The sequence below is a fragment of the Ostrea edulis genome, chromosome 10, assembly GCF_947568905.1.
Source record: "Ostrea edulis chromosome 10, xbOstEdul1.1, whole genome shotgun sequence".
Classification (NCBI taxonomy): Eukaryota; Metazoa; Mollusca; class Bivalvia; order Ostreida; family Ostreidae; genus Ostrea; species Ostrea edulis.
The window spans coordinates 14,062,470-14,085,191 of record NC_079173.1 but is presented as its reverse complement, the minus strand read 5'-3'; the positions used below and the strand labels follow the sequence as shown (position 1 = coordinate 14,085,191).

Below are 22,722 nucleotides of genomic sequence, written 5' to 3'. Positions count from 1 at the left end.
ATAACAACACATGAGAGAGGACATATAACAACACATGAGAGGACATATAACAGAACACATGATAGAGGACATATAACAACACATGATAGAGAACATATAACATAACACATGATAGAGGACATATAACAACACATGAGAGAGGACATATAACAGAACACATGAGAGAACATATAACAGAACACATGAGAGAGGACATATAACAGAACACATGAGAGAGAACATATAACAGAACACATGAGAGGTAATAAAGGTTTTATAATCATACATAAGAGGAAAATGGTGTACTTACTGCTGTTGTTGCAGAGGTGCAGAAAATGCTATATAAGAATATCCCTGCATAAGGCGCCATGGGTATTGTCAGCACCATCTGCGCCAGCTAGAATTGTATGTATCGTGTGATTAACAATACATTGTAAATGAGTGTTTGATGAAATTTTATTACTAGTATTATTAATGCTGTTTTGATAAAACACTGACTTATACCCGCACTTTCTAAAGAAAGTTCGGGTATATTGTTGTTACCCTGGTCCGTCCGTCCGTCTGTCACACTTTCTTCTTCCTCAAACTGCTCTTTTATTTCAAGTGGTAGCCAATTGATCTTTTGGAATATGATAGGTGGTGTACTGTAGATATATGATAAGGTTTTAGAATATTAAATGTTACCCTGGGGGCAAAACGGGGGTCAAAATATGACGTTTTTTCAACAAAAACCTGCTTCCCAGAACTCCTCCTACATGTCATGCAGTAGCTCAATCATCTTTTGGAAGATGATTGGTTGGGTCCTGTAGATGTGCAATAAGGTTTCGGAATTTTCATTTTCACCCTGGGGGCCAAATGGGGGTCGAAAATGATGCTTTTTAACACAACCCTGGTTCCCAGAACTCCTCTTACAAAGTACACAGTAGCCTAATAATCTTTTGGAAAATGATTGCTGGTGTCCTGTAGATGTGCAATAAGGTTTTGGAATTTTCATTTTCACCCTAGGGATCAAATAGGGGTCGAAAAATGACGATTTTGTACAAAGAAACCCTGGTTCCCAGGACTCCTCTTACATTTTACACAGTAGCCTAATAATCTTTTGGAAGATGATTGCTGGTGTCCTGTAGATGTGCAATAAGGTTTTGGAATCTTCATTTTCACCCCTGGAATCAGATGAGGGTCGAAAAATGACGTTTTTTTTGCACAAAAAACCCCTGGTTCCCAGAACTCCTCAAACATTTTAAGCAGTATCCTAATAATCTTTAGGGAGATGGTTGCTGGTGTCCTGTAGATGCACAATAGGGTTTCGGAATTTTTATTTTCACCCCTGGGGTCAAATGAGGGTTGAAAAATGACATTTTTGCACAAAAGAACACTCAGGTCCCCAGAACTCTTTTTACGTTTTAAGCAGTATCCTAATAATCTTTAGGAAATTGGTTGCTGGTGTCCTGTAGATGCGCAGTAAGGTTTTGGAATTTTTTATTTTTGCCCTGGGGGCCAAATGGGGGTCGAAAATGATGCTTTTTGTACAAAAATCTTGGTTCCCAGAACTTCTCTTACATTTTAAGCAGTATCCTAATAATCTTTTGGATGATGATTGCTTGTGTCCTGTAGATGTGCAATAAGGTTTTGGAATTTTTATTTTTATTGGGGTCAAATGAGGGTTGAAAAATAACATTTTTGCACAAAAGAACATTCAGGTCCTCAGAACTCTTTTTACGTTTTAAGCAGTATCCTAATAATCTTTAGGAAATTGGTTGCTGGTGTCCTGTTGATGCGCAATAAGGTTTTGGAATTTTTATTTTTGCCCTGGGGGCCAAATGGGGGTAGAAAATGATGCTCTTTGTACAAAAACCTTGGTTCCCAGAACTCCTCTTACAATTTATGCATTAATTAATTATAAAATAACGATTGTGGCTTCTTTGCCAGTAACACCAATATGATGAAGAGTATATTTAAAGGCAAACACTTGTGTGTGGGTATTACTGTCTTATGACAGCATCTAGTTTTTGATTGGTGTGTATAAAATGCAGAGTATATTTTCTGATTATTCGACATAAATATCTCGTAAAGTGTTTTGCTTGCTGTTCCTTATACTAGCTTAGTCATGCTAATTATTCTAATGCAATCCTGCGTCAATGCTGATGGCTGATGTGATGCAGTGATGAATAAGATGCAAAGATCAGAATCATTTGAATATCATAAGCATACACATGAATCAGCACCAACAATCATTTTCAGACTTATCGGTATTACACACTAACGTTACATATGTACAAACATGTAAATCAGCACTGCAAAAATATCGCTTTCCTAATTTGTTCTGAAACATGAAAATAACGAACACAGTTGAATTCAAAAATATTTTCTCCAAATTGACTTGACGAATGACTTTCAATTTACCATTCAATCCTTTTTTTAACCTTGACACATCATTTAAACATATTATACTTACCATGTTACATAGTTAAAACGCTGTCACCATGGGTTACATTGCAGACAAACAGATAATAAATATTATTGAAACACCATGTTTCCGTATGTTAGAATTAGCGGATTTGAATTAGAAGAATGATATTTACTTCATCGGTCATTATAGGTTTGACCTTTTACATCACTAGCCGCCATCTTGTATAGTGTAAAAGTTGTGACCAATTTCAAAGTTTCAAATACACAGTGAAACAGATAGACTTAAGAGAAAAGGGAACCCACAGAACAAAAACACGCATCCCTCCGCCCCCGTTCGTCGATTTCAGGGACACAAAACGACAAATATACAGACTACCAGACAGATTGACCTAAACAATATGTCCCACCAAACTTTGACATCGGGCACATGATATAGAAATATTTTAGTTATACAATATATATGCCCTAATATATGCATAGTAACTTGCAGTCAAGTAACATTGTGAATGTTATCTCCAAGGACAGATTATAAGACGACGAAGAGAAAGACAAAAATATAGACAGACAGACAGACTAAAACACAAAAACAGACACATACATGTAGACAGTCTGAAACACATAGACAGACTAACTAAAACACATAGACAGACTGACTAAAACACATAGACAGACTAACTAAAACACATAGACAGACTAAAACACATAGACAGACTAACTAAAACACATAGACAAACTAAAACACATAGACAGACTAAAACACATGGACAGACAGACTAAAACACATAGACAGACTAAAACACATAGACAGACAGACTAAAACACATAGACAGACTGACTAAAACACAGACAGACTAAAACACATAGACAGACTAACTAAAACACATAGACAGACTAAAACACATAGACAGACAGACTAAAACACATAGACAGACTAAAACACATAGACAGACAGACTAAAACACATAGACAGACTGACTAAAACACATAGACAGACTAAAACACATAGACAGACTAAAACACATAGACAGACAGACTAAAACACAGACAGACTGACTAAAACACATAGACTAACTAAAACACATAGACAGACTAAAACACACAGACAGACTAACTAAAACACATAGAAAGACTGACTAAAACACATAGACAGACTGACTAAAACACATAGACAGACTGACTAAAACACATAAACAGACTAAAACACATAGACAGACTAAAACACACAGACAGACTGACTAAAACACATAAACAGACTGACTAAAACACATAGACAGACTAAAACACATAGACAGACTGACTAAAACACATAGACAGACTAAAACACATAGACAGACTGACTAAAACACATAGACAGACTGACTAAAACACATAGACAGACTGACTAAAACACATAGACAAACTAAAACACATAGACAGACTGACTAAAACACATAGACAGACTAAAACACATAGACAGACTAAAACACATAGACAGACTGAATAAAACACATAGACAGACTAAAACACATAGAAAGACTGACTAAAACACATACACAGACAGACTAAAACACATACACAGACAGACTAAAACACATAGACAGACTAAAACACATAGACAGACTGAATAAAACACATAGACAGACTAAAACACATAGACAGACTGATTAAAACACAAAGACAGACTGACTAAAACACATAGACAGACAGACTAAAACACATAGACAAACTAAAACACATAAACAGACTGACTAAAACACATAGACAGACTAAAACACATAGACAGACTGACTAAAACACATAGACAGACTGACTAAAACACATAGACAGATTGACTAAAACACATAGACAAACTGACTAAAACACATAGACAGACTAAAACGCATAGACAGACTGACTAAAACACATAGATATTCTGACTAAAACACATAGACAGACTGACTAAAACACATAGACAAACTGACTAAAACACATAGACAGACTAAAACACATAGACAGACTGACTAAAACACATAGACAGACTAAAACACATAGACAGACTGACTAAAACACATAGACAGACTAAAACACATAGACAGACAAACACATTCTTGATTGTAGTTCTCGGGGGCATAAAAGAACATGTTGCCCGACAAACAGACAAAACATCCACCCTTCCAACTAACCAACGATATCAAAGACATAAAATCTGAAGATTGCAATTGTGCACATACATGTACCAATATGTTAGAAATCATTTGCATTTCTGTTGATAAGATGTGGAATGCTGTGTAAAACAGATTACAAATAACCTTATCAACAGGATAATCTTACGTGTATTATAAGAGTCGAGACAGGCATTTGTTGTATTTTACTGACAGCTTATAAGACGATACTGTGTGCACATTATTAGATGTTCCCCTTGCCAATCAACATGCTACACTTCTCTGATTCAGTTAGCCCTCGTCTTCAGCGTTCGACAGTAATTGATTGGACACTCGACAAAGAAAAGGAACTCTATGGTATATCAGAAAATTCTTTACTAGTTGTACATCTCACCTTTAGCAGTGTTCCCTTTACGTTAGCAAGCAATAACGACATCCCCGTGGTTAATATTGAAAACACCACCACTGCAAAATATGCAAATCATAATTCAATCACAAATTAAATTAATGTTAGGTTTGACGAGATCGTTAAGATTGAGAGAATCAAAGCTGTGATATTCTGGTTGGACATATAACGTGGTATTCTTTTCAATCCACTCATTTAATCTCAAGGGCGTAATAGGACCTTCACCTACTTTATCAACACAAAAGGTCAAGGTAATACTGTCTTTTTCCTATGTTGCAACAAGTCTAAAGTGTTAAAATTAATTACATGTAATACCTACATGTACATTGTATGTCATGATGTATGTCGACACCATTGCTAGATCTCAGATCTAACTTTAACTTACATGTAGAACCACTTTAATTTCCTTTTCGAGACATACTATTCATTATTATCCCCAGTTGATGATAAGCAAGGTGAACCTTTCTCGTCCATTTTTATTACGTTTTTATTTACAATAAATTAAATCTCTATGTCGCACACCTGTTATTTTGGAAAGGTATGTAGCTTTTTTATCTGACAATGTCGTCCACTTCTTTTTGATTATGTCTTGTAAGGTCATTGAAGACAAAGCAGCATAACCACTGGACACTGTACTAAATAATGAAAGCGAAAGTTAGCGCATTTACATGTACCTTAAACAAGTAGAAACCATTGTTTCTACATGTTCTTTACAAAACGAACAACAGCCATCTGAATTCTTGAGGTAATATTTCGTAGGAAGAAGCTTGTAAAGAATTCGGTACTGCAACCACTGAACTTGGGTATCAATACTTGTTTTAAAACAAACTTTAAACAGCTCTTTGACAGAAATATTGCCTTCTAAATGTACAGATAATCAGTGTTCCATTTTTTAATTGATTTGGGTATGAGATCATTACTATTTAACATATCATATAACACTTTGGAACATTTATCATTCAACAGTATAAATTCAAAGTAAAAAGGAATATATGGTGTATAAATTTTTTTAACATCTGATCTCTTAACAGACAAAGTCTTTAAAAACTTAGATATAGTACTGGTAATACTGTTGTATTGCATTGTACAATCATACATTTGCTAGTCTAAATTTTTGTGTCTAAAAACATGTTGATACCATGTTTTAACATAAATGTCTTTATTACCAACACACATATTTGTATTATGCCATATTGGAATAGAACTGAGTTTTTGCATGGAATATTTTTCATCCATTGCTCACATCATTGCTAACCATGATTGAAAAACATCACGCCAAAAATCATTGCTATGGTTTATAATAGATAAGTATAGATATATTCATCTCCAAAATCTATCATTTTTTTTACCACCTCATTACCATGGACTGCCACACACACACATTTATATGTATATATATATATATATATATATATATATATATATATATATATATATATATATAGTTTGTAAATAAAGAATTCGGTATTTGATACAGTAAATACATCCAATAATAAAAGTCAAGAAACACAAAACTCGAATAACATTTCACTGTTAGCGCTTTCGGCTTTAATGCCTCTTCAGACAGTTATAAAATGAAATAATATTGCTAAGTAACGTCAACATATCACGACGTAAGTAATTGTCCTTTGTGACGTCATAATAAATTACACTGGTAGCGGTATAATACACACAATATTAGACAAAACTTGGAAATCAATTACAGATTTCAGTTCAATGTAGTTTCAATTTTACACAGTTATTTTCTATTAAGTTTGGGATTAAACAATTTTATAAAGTATTCCTCCTTTGTAACTCTGGAAATTTCGCAGTCATTATACATTTTATAAAATGGAAATATGTTGAAATCTCCATGACCACAATTGGCAAAATGTTCGGAACATGGCGAATTTCTGATACTTGGATCGCGAATTTGCTGCTTGTGGACGCGCACACGGGCGTTCAGTTTGTTGGTTTGTCCGATATAGTTTTCATTACAGGTAGGGCATGTCATACAATATATTACATTTTCGGATTTGCATGTCATGTTAGAATTTGGTGTTAATTTTTTGCCGCATTTAAGAATTTTTTCTCTGCCTTCCTCTAGATGATTGCATGTACCGCAACGTGAATCACCACATTTTTGCACGGATTTGGAATTTTCCGTAGTAAATCGGGCACGCGTTAGAATTCTCTTCAGATTAGGAGCCTGTCTTCTGCTGTTTTTTTATTTGAGATTCTTTTATCAGGTTTTTGAGATTTTGGGATTGTGCTAATATAGGAAAAAACCTTCTAGCTGTTCCAAAAATATTGTGGTTGCGAGGGTTATGCGTAATTACAAAAGGAATTTCGTTGTTTACATCGTTTTCTTCGTGTCGGGAGTTTCTTAAGATAGATATAGGTGTGTTCCGTGCTTTGGTAATTCCGTCATTAATGAGGTTTTCCGGATAATGTTGTTGCCGAAGGTATGCTTTCAATTCCTCCAGTCTTTTTGACCGTAATGAAGTATCCGTAATTATTGTACATATCCGTCTAGCCATGTTGTATGGAATGTTACGTTTAGTATGGGAAGGGTGGCATGAATGGAAATCCAAATATTGATGTGAATCTGTTTCTTTGCAATAAAGATCCGTGATTATATTGGTATCATCCTTAATGATTCGGAGATCCAAAAATGGTAGTTCTTTATCACTCATATCCATAGTAAATTGAATTGATTGATGTAATTGATTGATTTCAGCATGGAATTTTTGTAAATCATCTGTAGTTTTATTCCAAAAAATGAAAATATCATCGAGGTATCTTTTCCAATTATGTCGAATATATTGTGCAAAATTTGCATCAAACATCTCAGGAAGTTTATTCTGTAGTTTTTCTTCCAAGTAACCCATTACTAAGGTTGCATAGGTAGGAGCCACCTTTGTCCCCATGGCCGTGCCTTTAATTTGAAGATAGAATTGATCATCAAATTGAAAGTGGTTATTTTCTAAAACTACTTGAAGAGCTTTAAGTATAAAAGCTTTGGAAAATCTTTCGTTAATTTCTGTTGGATATTTCTCAATCCAAAATTTCACTGCTTCTAGTCCCAAGTCATGTGGTATGTTGGTGTACAGACTGGTAACATCAAAACTAACCAAAAGTGTGTCTTCCTGTACTTTTTCTGGAATGTAATTGAGAAAATCCAAATCATCATGGATAAAACTGGATACCTTTTTGCATAGTGGTTTAAGAATTAAGTCGAGTAAATTGCTTAATCTCTGAGTGCTTGACGAAGGTCCTGCTACTATTGGGCGGAGTTTTAAATCCGAGGGTTTGGAAATTTTTATGTAAGAATTCTGGCTCCCTTTTAGATTTTCCTGAATTTCCTTTGATTTATGAATTTTTGGTAGGTCGTAGAAATTACTGGTTTTCACTTCAAAGTTAGTGAGATAGTCCATTTCGTTTTTTGTGAAATTATCAGCAAATTCCTTTGTTAGTTTTTATATTTTAAGTATGGTTTTTCGGTCTTCCTTTTGACTAAGTTTTTTTTTATAAAAGTGATCATCCTATAGTTGGACCATTACCATTTCCTTATAATGGTCTCTATCCATAATGATTATGGCACCTCCTTTATCTGCCTCTTTTATTATGATAGATGTATCCTCACTCAGGTTCTTTAAAGCTTCCTGCTCTCCTCTTGAAATGTTTGATTTCACATTAGATCTTGTCAAATTGGAACCTACTGAATTATTAAGACAGGCAATGTATTCCTCTAAATGTTTATCTCTGTTTAAAGGAGGTCGGAATCCTTTTTTATTTTTCACTAGTGATTCATCTTCATTGGTTTCATTTTGAAAACATTCTCTCAGACGTAACTTACGATAGAATTCTTCCGTGTCTTTCTTAAGATCAACATTATCTGCTTTAGGTGTTGGTGTGAATTTTAATCCCCGTTCTAGAATAGTGATCTCTTTAATTGTTAAGTCTCTCTTTGACAAATTGATTATCTTCGGTCCTGGTTGTTTTGATTTATCGCGTTCCAGTTCCGGTTGGACATCTTTCCTTTTTTGCGTTTTTTCTGTGTCCATCCTTGTCCTAAAAAATGATCCCGATTGTTGTTTTGTTGATAGTGGTTGGGTTGATAATTGTGATTTATCTCGGTATTCCTCATTGAATTACCATGTAGTTCCCGTCTTTGTATAAAACCTCTAGCATTCGTTTGGTGGAATCTGGATCTTTCTGGTTGGTGTCTTGTGGGTCTGTTGTAGTTCTTATTTTGAGTTCCTCTCTTCACCATATCTGCATATGAGAGGCTTGGTTTTCTGTGCGTACTTTTAGGTCTGGGTCTGGAATTGCTTCTGCATGGTTGGTTTTCATTTTGAGTTACCAAAGCACGGAACACACCTATATCTATCTTAAGAAACTCCCGACACGAAGAAAACGATGTAAACAACGATATTCCTTTTGTAATTACGCATAACCCTCGCAACCACAATATTTTTGGAACAGCTAGAAGATTTTTTCCTATATTAGAACAATCCCAAAATCTCAAAAACCTGATAAAAGAATCTCAAATAAAAAAACAGCAGAAGACAGGCTCCTAATCTGAAGAGAATTCTAACGCGTGCCCGATTTACTACGGAAAATTCCAAATCCGTGCAAAAATGTGGTGATTCACGTTGCGGTACATGCAATCATCTAGAGGAAGGCAGAGAAAAAATTCTTAAATGCGGCAAAAAATTAACACCAAATTCTAACATGACATGCAAATCCGAAAATGTAATATATTGTATGACATGCCCTACCTGTAATGAAAACTATATCGGACAAACCAACAAACTGAACGCCCGTGTGCGCGTCCACAAGCAGCAAATTCGCGATCCAAGTATCAGAAATTCGCCATGTTCCGAACATTTTGCCAATTATGGTCATGGAGATTTCAACATATTTCCATTTTATAAAATGTATAATGACTGCGAAATTTCCAGAGTTACAAAGGAGGAATACTTTATAAAATTGTTTAATCCCAAACTTAATAGAAAATAACTGTGTAAAATTGAAACTACATTGAACTGAAATCTGTAATTGATTTCCAAGTTTTGTCTAATATTGTGTGTATTATACCGCTACCAGTGTAATTTATTATGACGTCACAAAGGACAATTACTTACGTCGTGATATGTTGACGTTACTTAGCAATATTATTTCATTTTATAACTGTCTGAAGAGGCATTAAAGCCGAAAGCACTAACAGTGAAATGTTATTCGAGTTTTGTGTTTCTTGACTTTTATTATTGGAGATATATATATATATATATATATATATATATATATACGTATACATACTTAAATATACATGCATAGATACAATGTACATAAATAAATACATACGCATACATACATATATCTATATACATATACACATATACATGTATATATATATATATATATATATATATATATATATATATATATACATTCATACATACACGCACATACGGTGGGGATCCGGGTTAGAATAGTTTTCAGTATCCCTTGCTTGTCGGAAGAGGCGACTGAATGGGATCAGATCATTCGGATGAGACAGCAAAAAACCGAGGTCCCGTGTCACAGCAGGTGTGGCACTATAAAGATCCCTCCCTCAAAGGCCATAAGCGCCGAGCATAGGCCTAAATTTTGCAGCGCTTCATTGGCAATGATAACGTCTCCATATGAGTGAAAAATTCTCGAGAGGGATGTTGAACAACATACAATCACACACGTACATACATACATATACATGAAAAGTGAAGATAACGAACAGTGATCAATCTCATAACATGTATATGCATACATACATACATTGTACACACATACATATAATTATACACCATGTATGTATTCATACATTGCATGGCGACTGATGGGAAAGAGAAAAATACGATAATAGTAAAATAATTTTCCCCCGAGTGAAACAAAATGCTGTGTACCTTAAAGATGCACAAAACAGACCAGCTATAAATAGACCCATCATTCCGGGGTGTTCCTGAAATATCTCGGAGACCAGCGTGGGTAAAATCTGTGAATAGAAATACTTCCTGTTTTAAGGCCATGAAAATGTATTTATGATACCTAATAACTTTTATGTAAGGTGTTAATCGTGCATGTTTCATATTTGTCTGATTTTGGCAACGGAAAAAAAATCTGTTTTGAGTCCCCCTTTTTTAGGATGCTGCATATGTGTATGATTTTTTATCATCATTGCTGTCTCTGATGGAAATTTTCAATAATCCAACTCTAGATAATAATGTTTTTATTTTATGTCCTGTGTTGAGCATATCCCATGTTAAAGAAATCACAGCGTCCTGTTGGGACGCTTTGGTAATTTGTTTGCTGGAAGCGAAAGGACCGCTCATTTTCTTTATTAAAAATCATTTTCATGACCATCGTTCTCCCACCACACCCTCCTTTGTAATGCTTATAATCCAGTGTGGGCGGCCTGATTTATTTGTAAAACCGACTTTCTGTAATTGTAAGCAGCTCTATTTCAATATTGTAGGAAGGTCAGAGTACATAATCATACCTATGTGATGTATATGCTTAAGTATGGATTTACCAAATCCTTCTGAACCCTACTAGCTTAGTCTGTTACATAACGTCGTCATTTTCAAAATAAATGAATAAAAAAAAATCACATCGATGTCCTATTTTTACTGTTTATGAAGTAACAAGTAAAGGCTACTTGGCAAGATCATTTTAACTAAGGAACATGAATAAGTTTTATGGATACATTACATTTGATGATAACATACAGTGTATAACAAAAGACATTTCTCTTTTATCCATTGCATCTAAATCAAGGTCTAGCCATAACGTTATTATATCAAAACGTCAAAATATTAATTGCCACATATAGACAAATGTTGATCAGTATACCTGATTTGGATTGCTGATAAACTTTGATGCCAGTGGGTCACATCTGACGTCAGCGAAATAGGCGTAGGAAACTAGTCCCATACCCCCAGCCAATAGGAACGTCAGCGCCATCAGTGGGGCAACGATGATGAACATTCTGATGGAAAAAAAGTCAATCTCATTACTCCTTTAGAGAATACAAAAATTAAGAGTAGGGTAAACACTGATCCCTGGACATACCAGAGGTGGAATCGGGTGTCTAGGAGGAATAAGCATCTCCTGTTGACCGGTCACACCCGCCGTGAGGCATGTTTCTCGATCGGGTAAACAGAGTAATCGGTAGTTTACATCAGTGTTTAAAGAACGGCCTGAATCGGTATGAAACATGTAAGACAGCATTTTACCCAATGACAGGTTGTATTGGTAATTTCAATCAGATCGTTATCACGACATAAGATTTGCGAAATGCTTACATCAAAAACGAGACTGTTGAAACAATTGTAACATCAACTTATTTGTCAGTAGCCTGTCTCGATTTTTGAAAATAACCATACGCAAAAATTGTCCATGTGTATCGAATCAGTTGAACGATATAAACACCATATACAGATGATGATTAAATATGGAAGTTTAGTTTCAAATGAGACAGAGCACTCACAATTCTTTGTTATGTAAACAAGGCTCGTGATATAATTTTGTTTACATGTAGATTGCTTAATAGAAAATATATTTAAAACAAATTCAGATGTACCAAACACTAAAACCTATTTAATTGTGTTCAGAATTAGCTTGCAAATTGATAAAATCTGCTTTAAACGAAACTTTTACTACAGGTAGGTATATTTAACCTATGTAAACATGACACGATCCTTGTTTAACAAAGAATTGTGAGCTCTGAACTCGACAACTAACATTAATTTTTTGCTGACCATTAGAAATACCTTAGTTAATCATTGTAAACATTAAAACTGGAAAAATAAAATTTGAAAATATTCAAGTCAAATCGTGTCCCCGTCCCTTTAAAGACAATGGACAATTTCTCTGATGTTGGCATATGCTTCTGTTTATGTATGTTTGACATGTTTAGAAGGGTGGCAACAAACACATTTTCTTTGATTACTGATTAAATTAAACTATAGTGGAAATTAACACAGTTTTCCCACTTTTTCATATCGATAATTCACATGCTGTTTTTGGCTATATTTAGCTCTAAAACTTAATAGTTATCTCAGATTTCAAACATTTCGGTTGAGCATCACTGAAGAGACATTATTTGTCGAAATGCGCATCTGGTGCATCAAAATTGGTACCGTATAAGTTTTACATGAGGATGGAGATACCTTAAAAGGCGGATTATAATTCCTAATTGCCTGTAGCACTGCCACGATTTAAACATGTCCGACAGTAAAAGAAATTGAGTTACTGGTGAAGACATTTAAATATTTAGGTAGAAAATGAAGTCTTTTAACCAACCATTTGCATAATCAACTATTCATTTATTTTTGGTCACTAATCATGATCATTAGATTGGTTTTGTGCTTAGGATGTTGCTTCTGGTGTCTTTCCAGAAATATGGGGATTCTAACAACCGATTTTATAATATCTAAAGTATCCTTAATACCACAAAAGTGAAGCAATAGTTTGCAATTTCCAACAATTTTATTCAGTATTTTTCTAATGACTTATGAACTTCGGATCTCTCTCTCTCTCTCTCTCTCTCTCTCTCTCTCTCTCTCTCTCTCTCTCTTAAAAGTCCTCTCTCCAAAAACTATATTTCCACAGACAATGTTTATAAGTCTTATGTTTAACAATTTTGGATTGTATGCATTTAGAGTACAATTATATGATCCATATACATGCATCTCCGCCATTGGGCCTGCCCAGAGGCCATGAGCTGGCAATTTGGAAAGCCCTCATTTTTTACACCTAAGTTATTTGTTACCACTGCACGTCATGGAATAAAACAGATTACACAATCCACCCAGTGTCCTACAGGTCTGACCTAATAGTGACTAATCAGGAATTTCATGATTTTTGCAAAGGCCCATGACTTACTACCAATATGTACACGTATAGATCAATTAGATGTTCATGGATATAGATAACATTTTAAAAGCACTTTTAAAACATCCCTGGTATAAACATCAATGAATGTAGGACAAGACAGACGTAAAGGGTACATGCATCACAGATCTAAAGTATTCAAGGCACGGAACAGCAACCACAACATAAGTAGAGGGCGTGATAGATAAAACTAGGACTAATGGACACTGGGAACAGCTGGACACGAGTTATGCTTGATTCGTCAGGTGATATTCATACCTGTAAGCGTCAGTTCTTGAAGACATGCACCCGATCCTCTGAATGCTCGACTGGGAAAATGGAAAAGCTATAACTTTTGCTGTACCTCCAATAATCACATTCCATATTGTAAAGCGAAGAGTTGGGTCCGCGCTGAAACTATTCAAAAGTGGAAAATCAATACAAATATTGTAAAGCGAACAGTTGGGTCCACATTGAAACTATTCAAAAGTAGGAAATCAATACCAAATTGTACTGGTTTACAACTGACTGGACATACATGTTAAACAACCAGCAATGCGTGAGCAATGTATCATTCTGTGGACAGAGAGTTCTATCTATCTATCTATCTATCTATAAGGTGAAAATAACAGAGATCAATCTCATAACTCCTATAAGCAATACAAATAGAGAGTTGGACAAATACCAAAGGTGGGATCAGGTGCCTAGGAGGAGTAAGCATCCCCTGTCGACCGATCACACCCGCCGTGAGCCCTATATCTTGCTCAGCTAAAGGGTGTTATCCGTAGTCAAAATTAGAGTGCCAAGAACGGCCTACCAATCGATCTGAAACAAGCCAGACAGCATTTGACCCAATGATAGGTTGTATTGGCAAACTAGAGTGTTATAACTATCATAGAATTTGTGAAATGCTGACGAAAAACGAGACGAAAAAAACACCCTGCATCATCATGGATGACCATGTAGTGTCTTGTTTCGTGTTCACATGGATACTGTATATCAAATCGACACTGCTTTATATGAATATAAAAACAGGTCAGCTAACAAAGGGGCACAATTCGTGCCCATGGTAATTCCTACAGACTGTTTGGAGACCTGGGGCCTGTTTTACAAAACAACCTACGACAAAGTCGCAAGTCTTAAATTGTATTACATTGTATACAGTTATTACTTTAAATGAATGAATTAAAACTTTTCTGAGGCTAATATTTCAATATTTTCTTTAGAAAATATTTTGCATTCGGAGGGAATGATTTAAAATAAAGTTGAAAATTCCAGTATGTAAAATTTGTCGTAAGTCGTAAATTCTTTTGTAAAACGCACTCCTGATCACCAATGACTACGAAGATATTGTCCATGAGGAACTACAGCACATTTTTAATTTCAACTTCAGAATACTTGTTCGTGGAATCAGAGTGGTCTTTAACAAAGTAATTTTTTGGATGACTAATCACTAGATATGAATATTTCCATTTTTGTTGAAGAAGCAACTTTCTATAATGTCAAAAAGTCTAATCTTTAATTTTACGTGAGGAATGATCGTGTAAAGTGTTGAAAAGTCATACGTTTTGATGTTGTTGATTTGAGAAAATCTTTGCGATTTCAAGTTCACTAAAAGCTCTTTAGGAGTTTTTAGACTCCACATTTGATTTACACCAAGTTTGGCATATGCAGTTGCACAGTACCTTCACAGCTGTTAATATTTTCATGAGGAGTAAAGATAGAGGTGTGGTAGAACATTTACTGGATCCAGCAATATATCTTTGTTTGTAAGGGTTTTATGGAATCCAGTATAGGTACGGTAACTGATATTCATCCGACCCATTGACTGGGGTATTAAATGTGTCCAAAACTAAAGCATGATTTTGAGGAATTTCATCAACTGCCCTAGTTGGAGTATAAGTACGATTACCAAAAGTGGAATTAATGCCAAGTTATATCGGTATGTCAAGCTGCGCATAGGTATATACATGTTGAAACTATTACGAAATTCAATTTCTCTGTCAAGATAACAAAAAATTGTTTAATCATCACTCTACCTCTAGGTAATGACAGAAGGAACTCGAATTACAAGTACATTGTACATTTTTGAAATGCATATACATACTTCCAAACATCAAGTCTACCTCCATTTGAATTTATGCGGAGTACTTCAGACCCGCCTCCAACCTTCAATGACCCCTGTAGATAAAACATAAAAGTCTTAACGACTCCTTTTGATATGATCAGACGAATGCTCGAGCGCCTTTTACAAACCATATTTGAAACAAGGAAATGGCGTTGAAAATGTATATAAACATATGAAATAATATATTTATTTGGCTCCACGTTTTTGGCACGCTGTTTTTGGCTATATTTAGCTCTAAAACTTCATAGTTATTTCGGATTTCAAACATTTCGGTTGAGCATCACTGAAGAGACATTATTTGTCGAAATGCGCATCTGGTGCATCAAAATTGGTACCGTATAAGTTTTACATTTACCTGAATGATAACAGCTAACACTGATAGGAACATAATGAGATATTGTATGACGTCAGTCCAAATAACGGCTTTGATCCCTCCCTATAAAAAGACGATGAATAAGTATTTGCTATACTGTATACCGGGTATATTTTGCCCACGTTTTATTTTCGCCCTTATCCTAACTGGCCAAATGAAAAAAAAACTGCGCGAATATAAATTCATTTAATACTTTAAAACAGCACGAAACAACTTTAGGCTAAACAAAATCTGGACTATTTTTTCCCAGTGAACATGGACAAAATTAACCCGTGATATGTGCAGAAGTCCTCAAATTTACAATTCAATTATCCCGCCCCTAAGACTCCAGGTTGCAGTAATTCTGAAATTTAGAATTTATGTCCCCCTTGTCCCAATAATGCTTTATAAGAAATTTGAAAAGAATTGCAATGACAGTTATCAAGAAGGCGTTAAGAATATTCATTTGTTAACATATTTAATCACTGACCATTTAGGCTCCGCCATGATACCAAAACCCTCACCCCTGGGATCACATAATTTACAATTTTGATAAAGGGTTACATATACCTGTTCATTCAAAATATCCATTCAGTTTCAATTTAGTGTTCATAACATTAAATATACATAAATACTATATACACTGTATCGTTTTTGGCCCCGCCCTGGAGTCAGAACCACTACCCCAGGGATCACGAAATTTACATTTTTGGTATACATCTTCCTGCTTTTATCACTATGCGTTTAATTTTTCTTACACATACGCTGTTGTAGATGAAAAGCATTTTGAAAATTGGTCAATTTTTGCCCCTCTCTTAACGCCTCAGTTGTGCAGGACTCCTCAAATTTATATTTTATGTCCCCCTTGTCCCCAAGATGCTTCATACCAAATTTGAAAAGAATTGGAATGGTGGTTATCAAGAAGTTTAAAATGTTCTATTGTAAACGCACGAAGGACGACGACGGACGCAGACCAATTGCAATAGATCACTTAAGGTTACTCAGATATATATATAAAACCTTCCATTTGCTTTTAGAAAATAATGATTAACAGTCAGAATACTAATTTCATAAAGGGAAATTCTACTTTGTGTTATTCCAACACAATATCATTTCTTATTGGGAATTTGTTGACTATTACTATTCTTTTTCATCAAGAATCGACATATTATTGTGACGTAACATAAAGAACAAGCAACTTACGATAGCAGTGTATACCATACTAATCATGGACACCAGAATTATACACAACCAGACCGGAGCCCCTAAAACTAATGATGTCATATTAATTAATATAAAACAGTTCTAAATCACAGTCAGACCGAGGTCCCTAAAACAAGCAATGTCATATCAATTAATATAAAACAGTTCTAATTCACAGTCAGACCGAGGTCCCTAAACCAAGCAATGTCATATCAATTAATATACATTAATTCTATAGTCACAACCATATCGAGGGCCCTAAACTAACAATATCCTATCCTTTGATATAAAACATTTCACCACTGATATACCCATGGGTGCATGTTTGCCCAACTCTCTATTTTGTTTTTCTTATAGGAGTTACGAGATTAATCACTCTTCGTCATCTTCACCTTGTCATATATACGTTCAAACATAGTACACTAAAACTAACAATGTCCTAAAGATGAAGATATAACGAATAGTGATCAATCTCATAACTCCTGTTAACATACAAAATTTAGATATACATTCAAACATAGCACACTAAAACTAACAATGTCCTAAAGATGAAGATATAACGAATAGTGATCAATCTCATAACTCATGTTAACATACAAAATTTAGATATACATTCAAACATAGCACACTAAAACTAACAATGTCCTAAAGATGAAGATATAACGAATAGTGATCAATCTCATAACTCCTGTTAACATACAGAATTTAGATATACATTCAAACATAACACACTAAAACTAACAATGTCCTAAAGATGAAGATATAACGAATAGTGATCAATCTCATAACTCCTGTTAACATACAAAATTTAGATATACATTCAAACACAGCACACTAAAACTAACAATGTCCTAAAGATGAAGATATAACGAATAGTGATCAATCTCATAACTCCTGTTAACATACAAAATTTAGATATACATTCAAACATAGCACACTAAAACTAACAATGTCCTAAAGATGAAGATATAACGAATAGTGATCAATCTCATAACTCCTGTTAACATACAAAATTTAGATATACATTCAAACACAGCACACTAAAACTAACAATGTCCTAAAGATGAAGATATAACGAATAGTGATCCATTTCATAACTCCTGTTAACATACAAAATTTAGATATACATTCAAACATAGCACACTAAAACTAACAATGTCCTAAAGATGAAGATATAACGAATAGTGATCAATCTCATAACTCCTGTTAACATACAAAATTTAGAGTAGACAAACACGGACTATGGATAGTAGTAGGGTAAACACGGACCCCTGGACACACCAGAGGTGGGATCAGGTGCCTAGGAGGAGTAAGCATCCCCTGTCGACCAGTCATACCCGACGTGAGCCCTATATCTTGATCAGGTAAACGAAGAACTCTGTAGTCAAAATCAGTATGTAAATAATGGTCTAACAATTAGATGCATTGGTAAGTTTCATGGTTATAACGACAACAAAATTTGCTAGATACTACCTTTAAAGGAGACTGTTGAAATCCTTGTAACATCATCGTATTTGTCAGTAGCCTACCTCAATTTTAAAACTTATAATGAAAAGGAAAAGATAACGAATAGCGAAAAATCTCATAACTCCTATAAGAAAGTCAAAATTAAGACTTGTGCAAACACGGACCCCTGCAAATACCAAAGGTGCAATGAGGTACCTAGGAGGAGTAAGCATCCCCTATCAACCGGTCACACCCGCCATGAGCCCTATGAAAGGTGAAGATAACGAACAGTGATCAATCTCATAACTCCTATAAGCGATACAAAATAGATAGTTGGGCAAACACGGACCCCTCGAAACACCAGAGTCGGGATCAGATGCCTAGGAGGAGTTAAAATCCCCTGTCGACAAGTCACACCCACCGTGAGCCCTATATCCTGATCAGATAAACGAAGTTACTCGTAATCAAAATCAGTGTGTCAATAACGGTCTAACAATCGGTATGAAGCACGTCAGACAGCATTTGACCCAATGATAGGTTGTATTAATGACCTAGATAGTTATAACGACCACAGAATTTGCGAAATGCTGACTATATCATACGCAAAACATGCTCTTGTGTATCGAATCAGTTGAAAGAAGTGATAATGGAATATTTGCTACATAAATATGGGGAGTTGACGATTGAGAAGCTGAAATTATCCCGTTTGTCATGATGTCGAGTTGTTAGTTTGCCGTTAATATCTACTTTCAATAAAATATCTAGGTATGAAGCAGAAATGGACGATTCTGTGGTTTCTTTTATTTTGAAAAGGATGGTTAAATTAACACTAGATAAATCTTAATCCATTTACGATCACTGCAAACCATATCTTACCTGTCTCAATGGCTGTAGATACACCAAATGTAACAATGCCTAGGTAGATGAACTGAAACCAAAATAAACAAAACATAAGAACTGCTAAACTTATTGACGAGCAGCTTTGGAATGTATTCTTCTGTAATATATGTCATTAGAAAATATGCCATAGGAATGTTTATCAATGTTATAAGAATACATGGCAATGAAATGTATGTTAATGGAATGCATTCCATTGTATTTTATGATATAGCTAATAATTCTTTAGTAATTAAATTTTCTAAATTCTAGAGAATTTTAGAATGCAATACATGGGTCATTTGTTAACGCCAACTTTTCATGAAATAATAGAATCTGCACTAAACGAGTTTGAGTTACCGTAATTGCATGATTAGTTGTTAAGTAACAGGGGAATTTTTGTTCGGTATTTCTATTTTTGCCGCCGTGAAATAATACCAAAACGGCGTAAAACCATAAACAATCAATTCATCTATTTTTAAAAGAAATTTTACCGGGCCTATAGTTTGAAACTATCCCCTGCTACCTAAACAAATATCCAATCATTTGATAAGCTCTAGTCGCCGGTGTCGATTTTTATCAATGAAGCATCAATTATTACATCATTTCGACCTAGATATACTTCTAAGGACCAATTTGAAACATTTCGCAAGCATTAATTGATGCATTTAGATAAACATTGAAAAACACATTCATATCAGTGTCAGAAATGTTTCATTTTCTAACTTGATAAAAAAATTAATAAATCATCAATATAAAAAAGTTTAGTTACATAAAAAAGGAGTTATTAACTGAACTTACATAAGTGAATATTGGCACTCATTGGGTCACAACTTCGCGAAGCTCAACTCTGCTAATATTCACCAATATATGTTCAATAACATCATGATATGTAATTAGAATGGCAGTCATTTGAATTTATGCTATTTGAATATATTCCACTGCAACTCTACTGACTAGATTACAAAATGTCTATAAACCTTGAAAAAGACCATTAGATGGCCACTGCCAAGTTTTTGAGATCCATTGTCGGACACAGGTATCACTAACACGGGTGCCCCATGGACACGATTTGAGCAAAAAATTTCAAATTTTATTTTCCCATTTTTAATGCTTAGAATGCTTAACTAAAGTATTTCTAATGGTTAGCAAAACTTTGAATATCAGTTGTCATGGTACATGAAAGATACAGAGCTTACAATTCCTTGTTATGTGAACGAGGCTCGTGTCATGATTTTGTTTACATAGGTTAAATATACAAGTAAAAGTTCGTTTAAAGCAGATTCTTTTCAATTCACAAGTTAATTCTGAATACTATATAACTCACCCAAAACAAGAAGGAGAGGAACGTTGTTAGAATACGCACTTTATTGTTTTGGTATCTTAGCTCAAAGTACTGCAATGACAAACAATTAGAATATAACTGTTAAACAAGGTGAAAATGTGAAGATGTCCACGTAAGAAAATCAAATAAAACTTTTACAGGCTATAAAACTTTGTGTATGGGCCTGAAATGATTTTGTTGTCTTTTAGTCTGTTCTATTGTTTGCTTGAAATCATCGTCGGAAACACACGGTCGGTTGCTCTTCTTTTACCATCCGTGGGACACATCGCCGATATTTTCGCATAACTCATTAAAATGCATAATCTTACTTGACCTTTCGAGTACCAATGGGAATCGCCGTAAGTATTCCCGAAACTCTGAGAGTCAACAGTAATGGCGGCGCCCATGAAAGTGTGTGTGTTTTGATGTACCATTATCAAAGATCAGGGTTACAGGGTTCTGTCGTCGAAAACTTCACTTGAACAGAACAGCTATGCTCTAGAGTAACCGAACTTTCGCCAAACAGACGCATCATTTGTATGCAGCCTTTGTACAAGTAACTTAAATCGGGTATGCAAATTCAACGAGTCAATGGTCATGAAAGTGAACCAGATAAAGGAGGAAAGAGATAAGTTGTTAGGTATGTTTACATTTTCGAACAGAATTAATTTCAAAACAAACTGACAAAGAAGTTGTAAAGCATTTCGCTGAAAGCTTTGTAACTAGACTTGTTTAAATGTTTGCTTCGAAAGCCATGGTTTTTCCCGAACAATAGAAATAGGGGGCTTTTACATTGGTTTAATATCGCAATAAGGAATGGTAAAGCGACCAATCATGTAAAGAAGCTGCGATACACCTTCCATCGAAAATATCGGCGTTGTCTTCCACGGGAAGTAAAAGAAATGGGACCGACCGCAGGTTTCTGACGATGGCTTGAAATCAGCTTGGTCATTAAATATGACCAACGCTGAATACAAACGAATGATAACCCACCATAAAAGAGGATACAATTCTGAATTGTTACTATACAGGTATATACATACATCACACTATTTATATCGGTGACAATGCCATAAGAGGATAAATACCGTAATATTTACCTCATTAACACTAGTAATTTTTAGTGGATGAACGACAGGGATGATGATACGAGCGGACACCCAATAAGCTATCCAGAATCCAAAGCCTGAAAATGCCGCCAGATACCCATAGAGATAGGCCTCAGCTGGTACACCCAAAATCAAAATGGACGATTGTGACGTCACCATCAAAGAGAACATTACTGGCAGGAAATTCTGGTTCCGGTTTCCAAGGTGATATTCTATGGTAGTTCCCTGACGTCCGCCAGAGCATGCGTAGTACAACCCAATGACGATGGACACGCATAACACAAGCCCACATACAACATAGTCCTCTACAGCGAACTGCACTTCTGACAACATTTTGTGTTCTTCAGATTTTAATGACAGTAGTCAGCAATACTGGAAACGAAAGAAAACAACCGCTGTAAGGACACAAAGGATTATATATTGTTTAAAGTCCCTCTCGAGAATTTTTCACTCATATGGAGACGTCACCATAATG

The 22,722-nt window shown here is 35.0% G+C and overlaps 1 protein-coding gene across 3 annotated transcripts in view; it reads right to left on the bottom strand.

Annotated features, from left to right (window-relative positions):
* Positions 1–22,722, bottom strand: part of LOC125666379 (sodium-coupled monocarboxylate transporter 1-like) — an 89,657-nt gene that overhangs the window by 30,683 nt on the left and 36,252 nt on the right. For 2 of the 3 annotated variants that reach the window (XM_056152041.1, XM_056152042.1), the window contains exons 2-13: positions 22,239–22,619; positions 21,142–21,210; positions 19,815–19,866; positions 17,493–17,560; positions 16,293–16,373; positions 15,917–15,990; positions 14,089–14,226; positions 11,788–11,923; positions 10,842–10,930; positions 5,437–5,549; positions 4,903–4,973; positions 290–376 (exon numbers count right to left, since the gene is read on the bottom strand). In XM_056152041.1, coding sequence (XP_056008016.1) covers positions 290–376; positions 4,903–4,973; positions 5,437–5,549; positions 10,842–10,930; positions 11,788–11,923; positions 14,089–14,226; positions 15,917–15,990; positions 16,293–16,373; positions 17,493–17,560; positions 19,815–19,866; positions 21,142–21,210; positions 22,239–22,580 — 1,320 coding nt within the window. In that variant the 5' untranslated portion in view covers positions 22,581–22,619. Of the gene's footprint in view, positions 1–289; positions 377–4,902; positions 4,974–5,436; positions 5,550–10,841; positions 10,931–11,787; positions 11,924–14,088; positions 14,230–15,916; positions 15,991–16,292; positions 16,374–17,492; positions 17,561–19,814; positions 19,867–21,141; positions 21,211–22,238; positions 22,620–22,722 lie in introns of all 3 variants that reach the window. The other variant, XM_056152043.1, reaches the window with a different exon arrangement.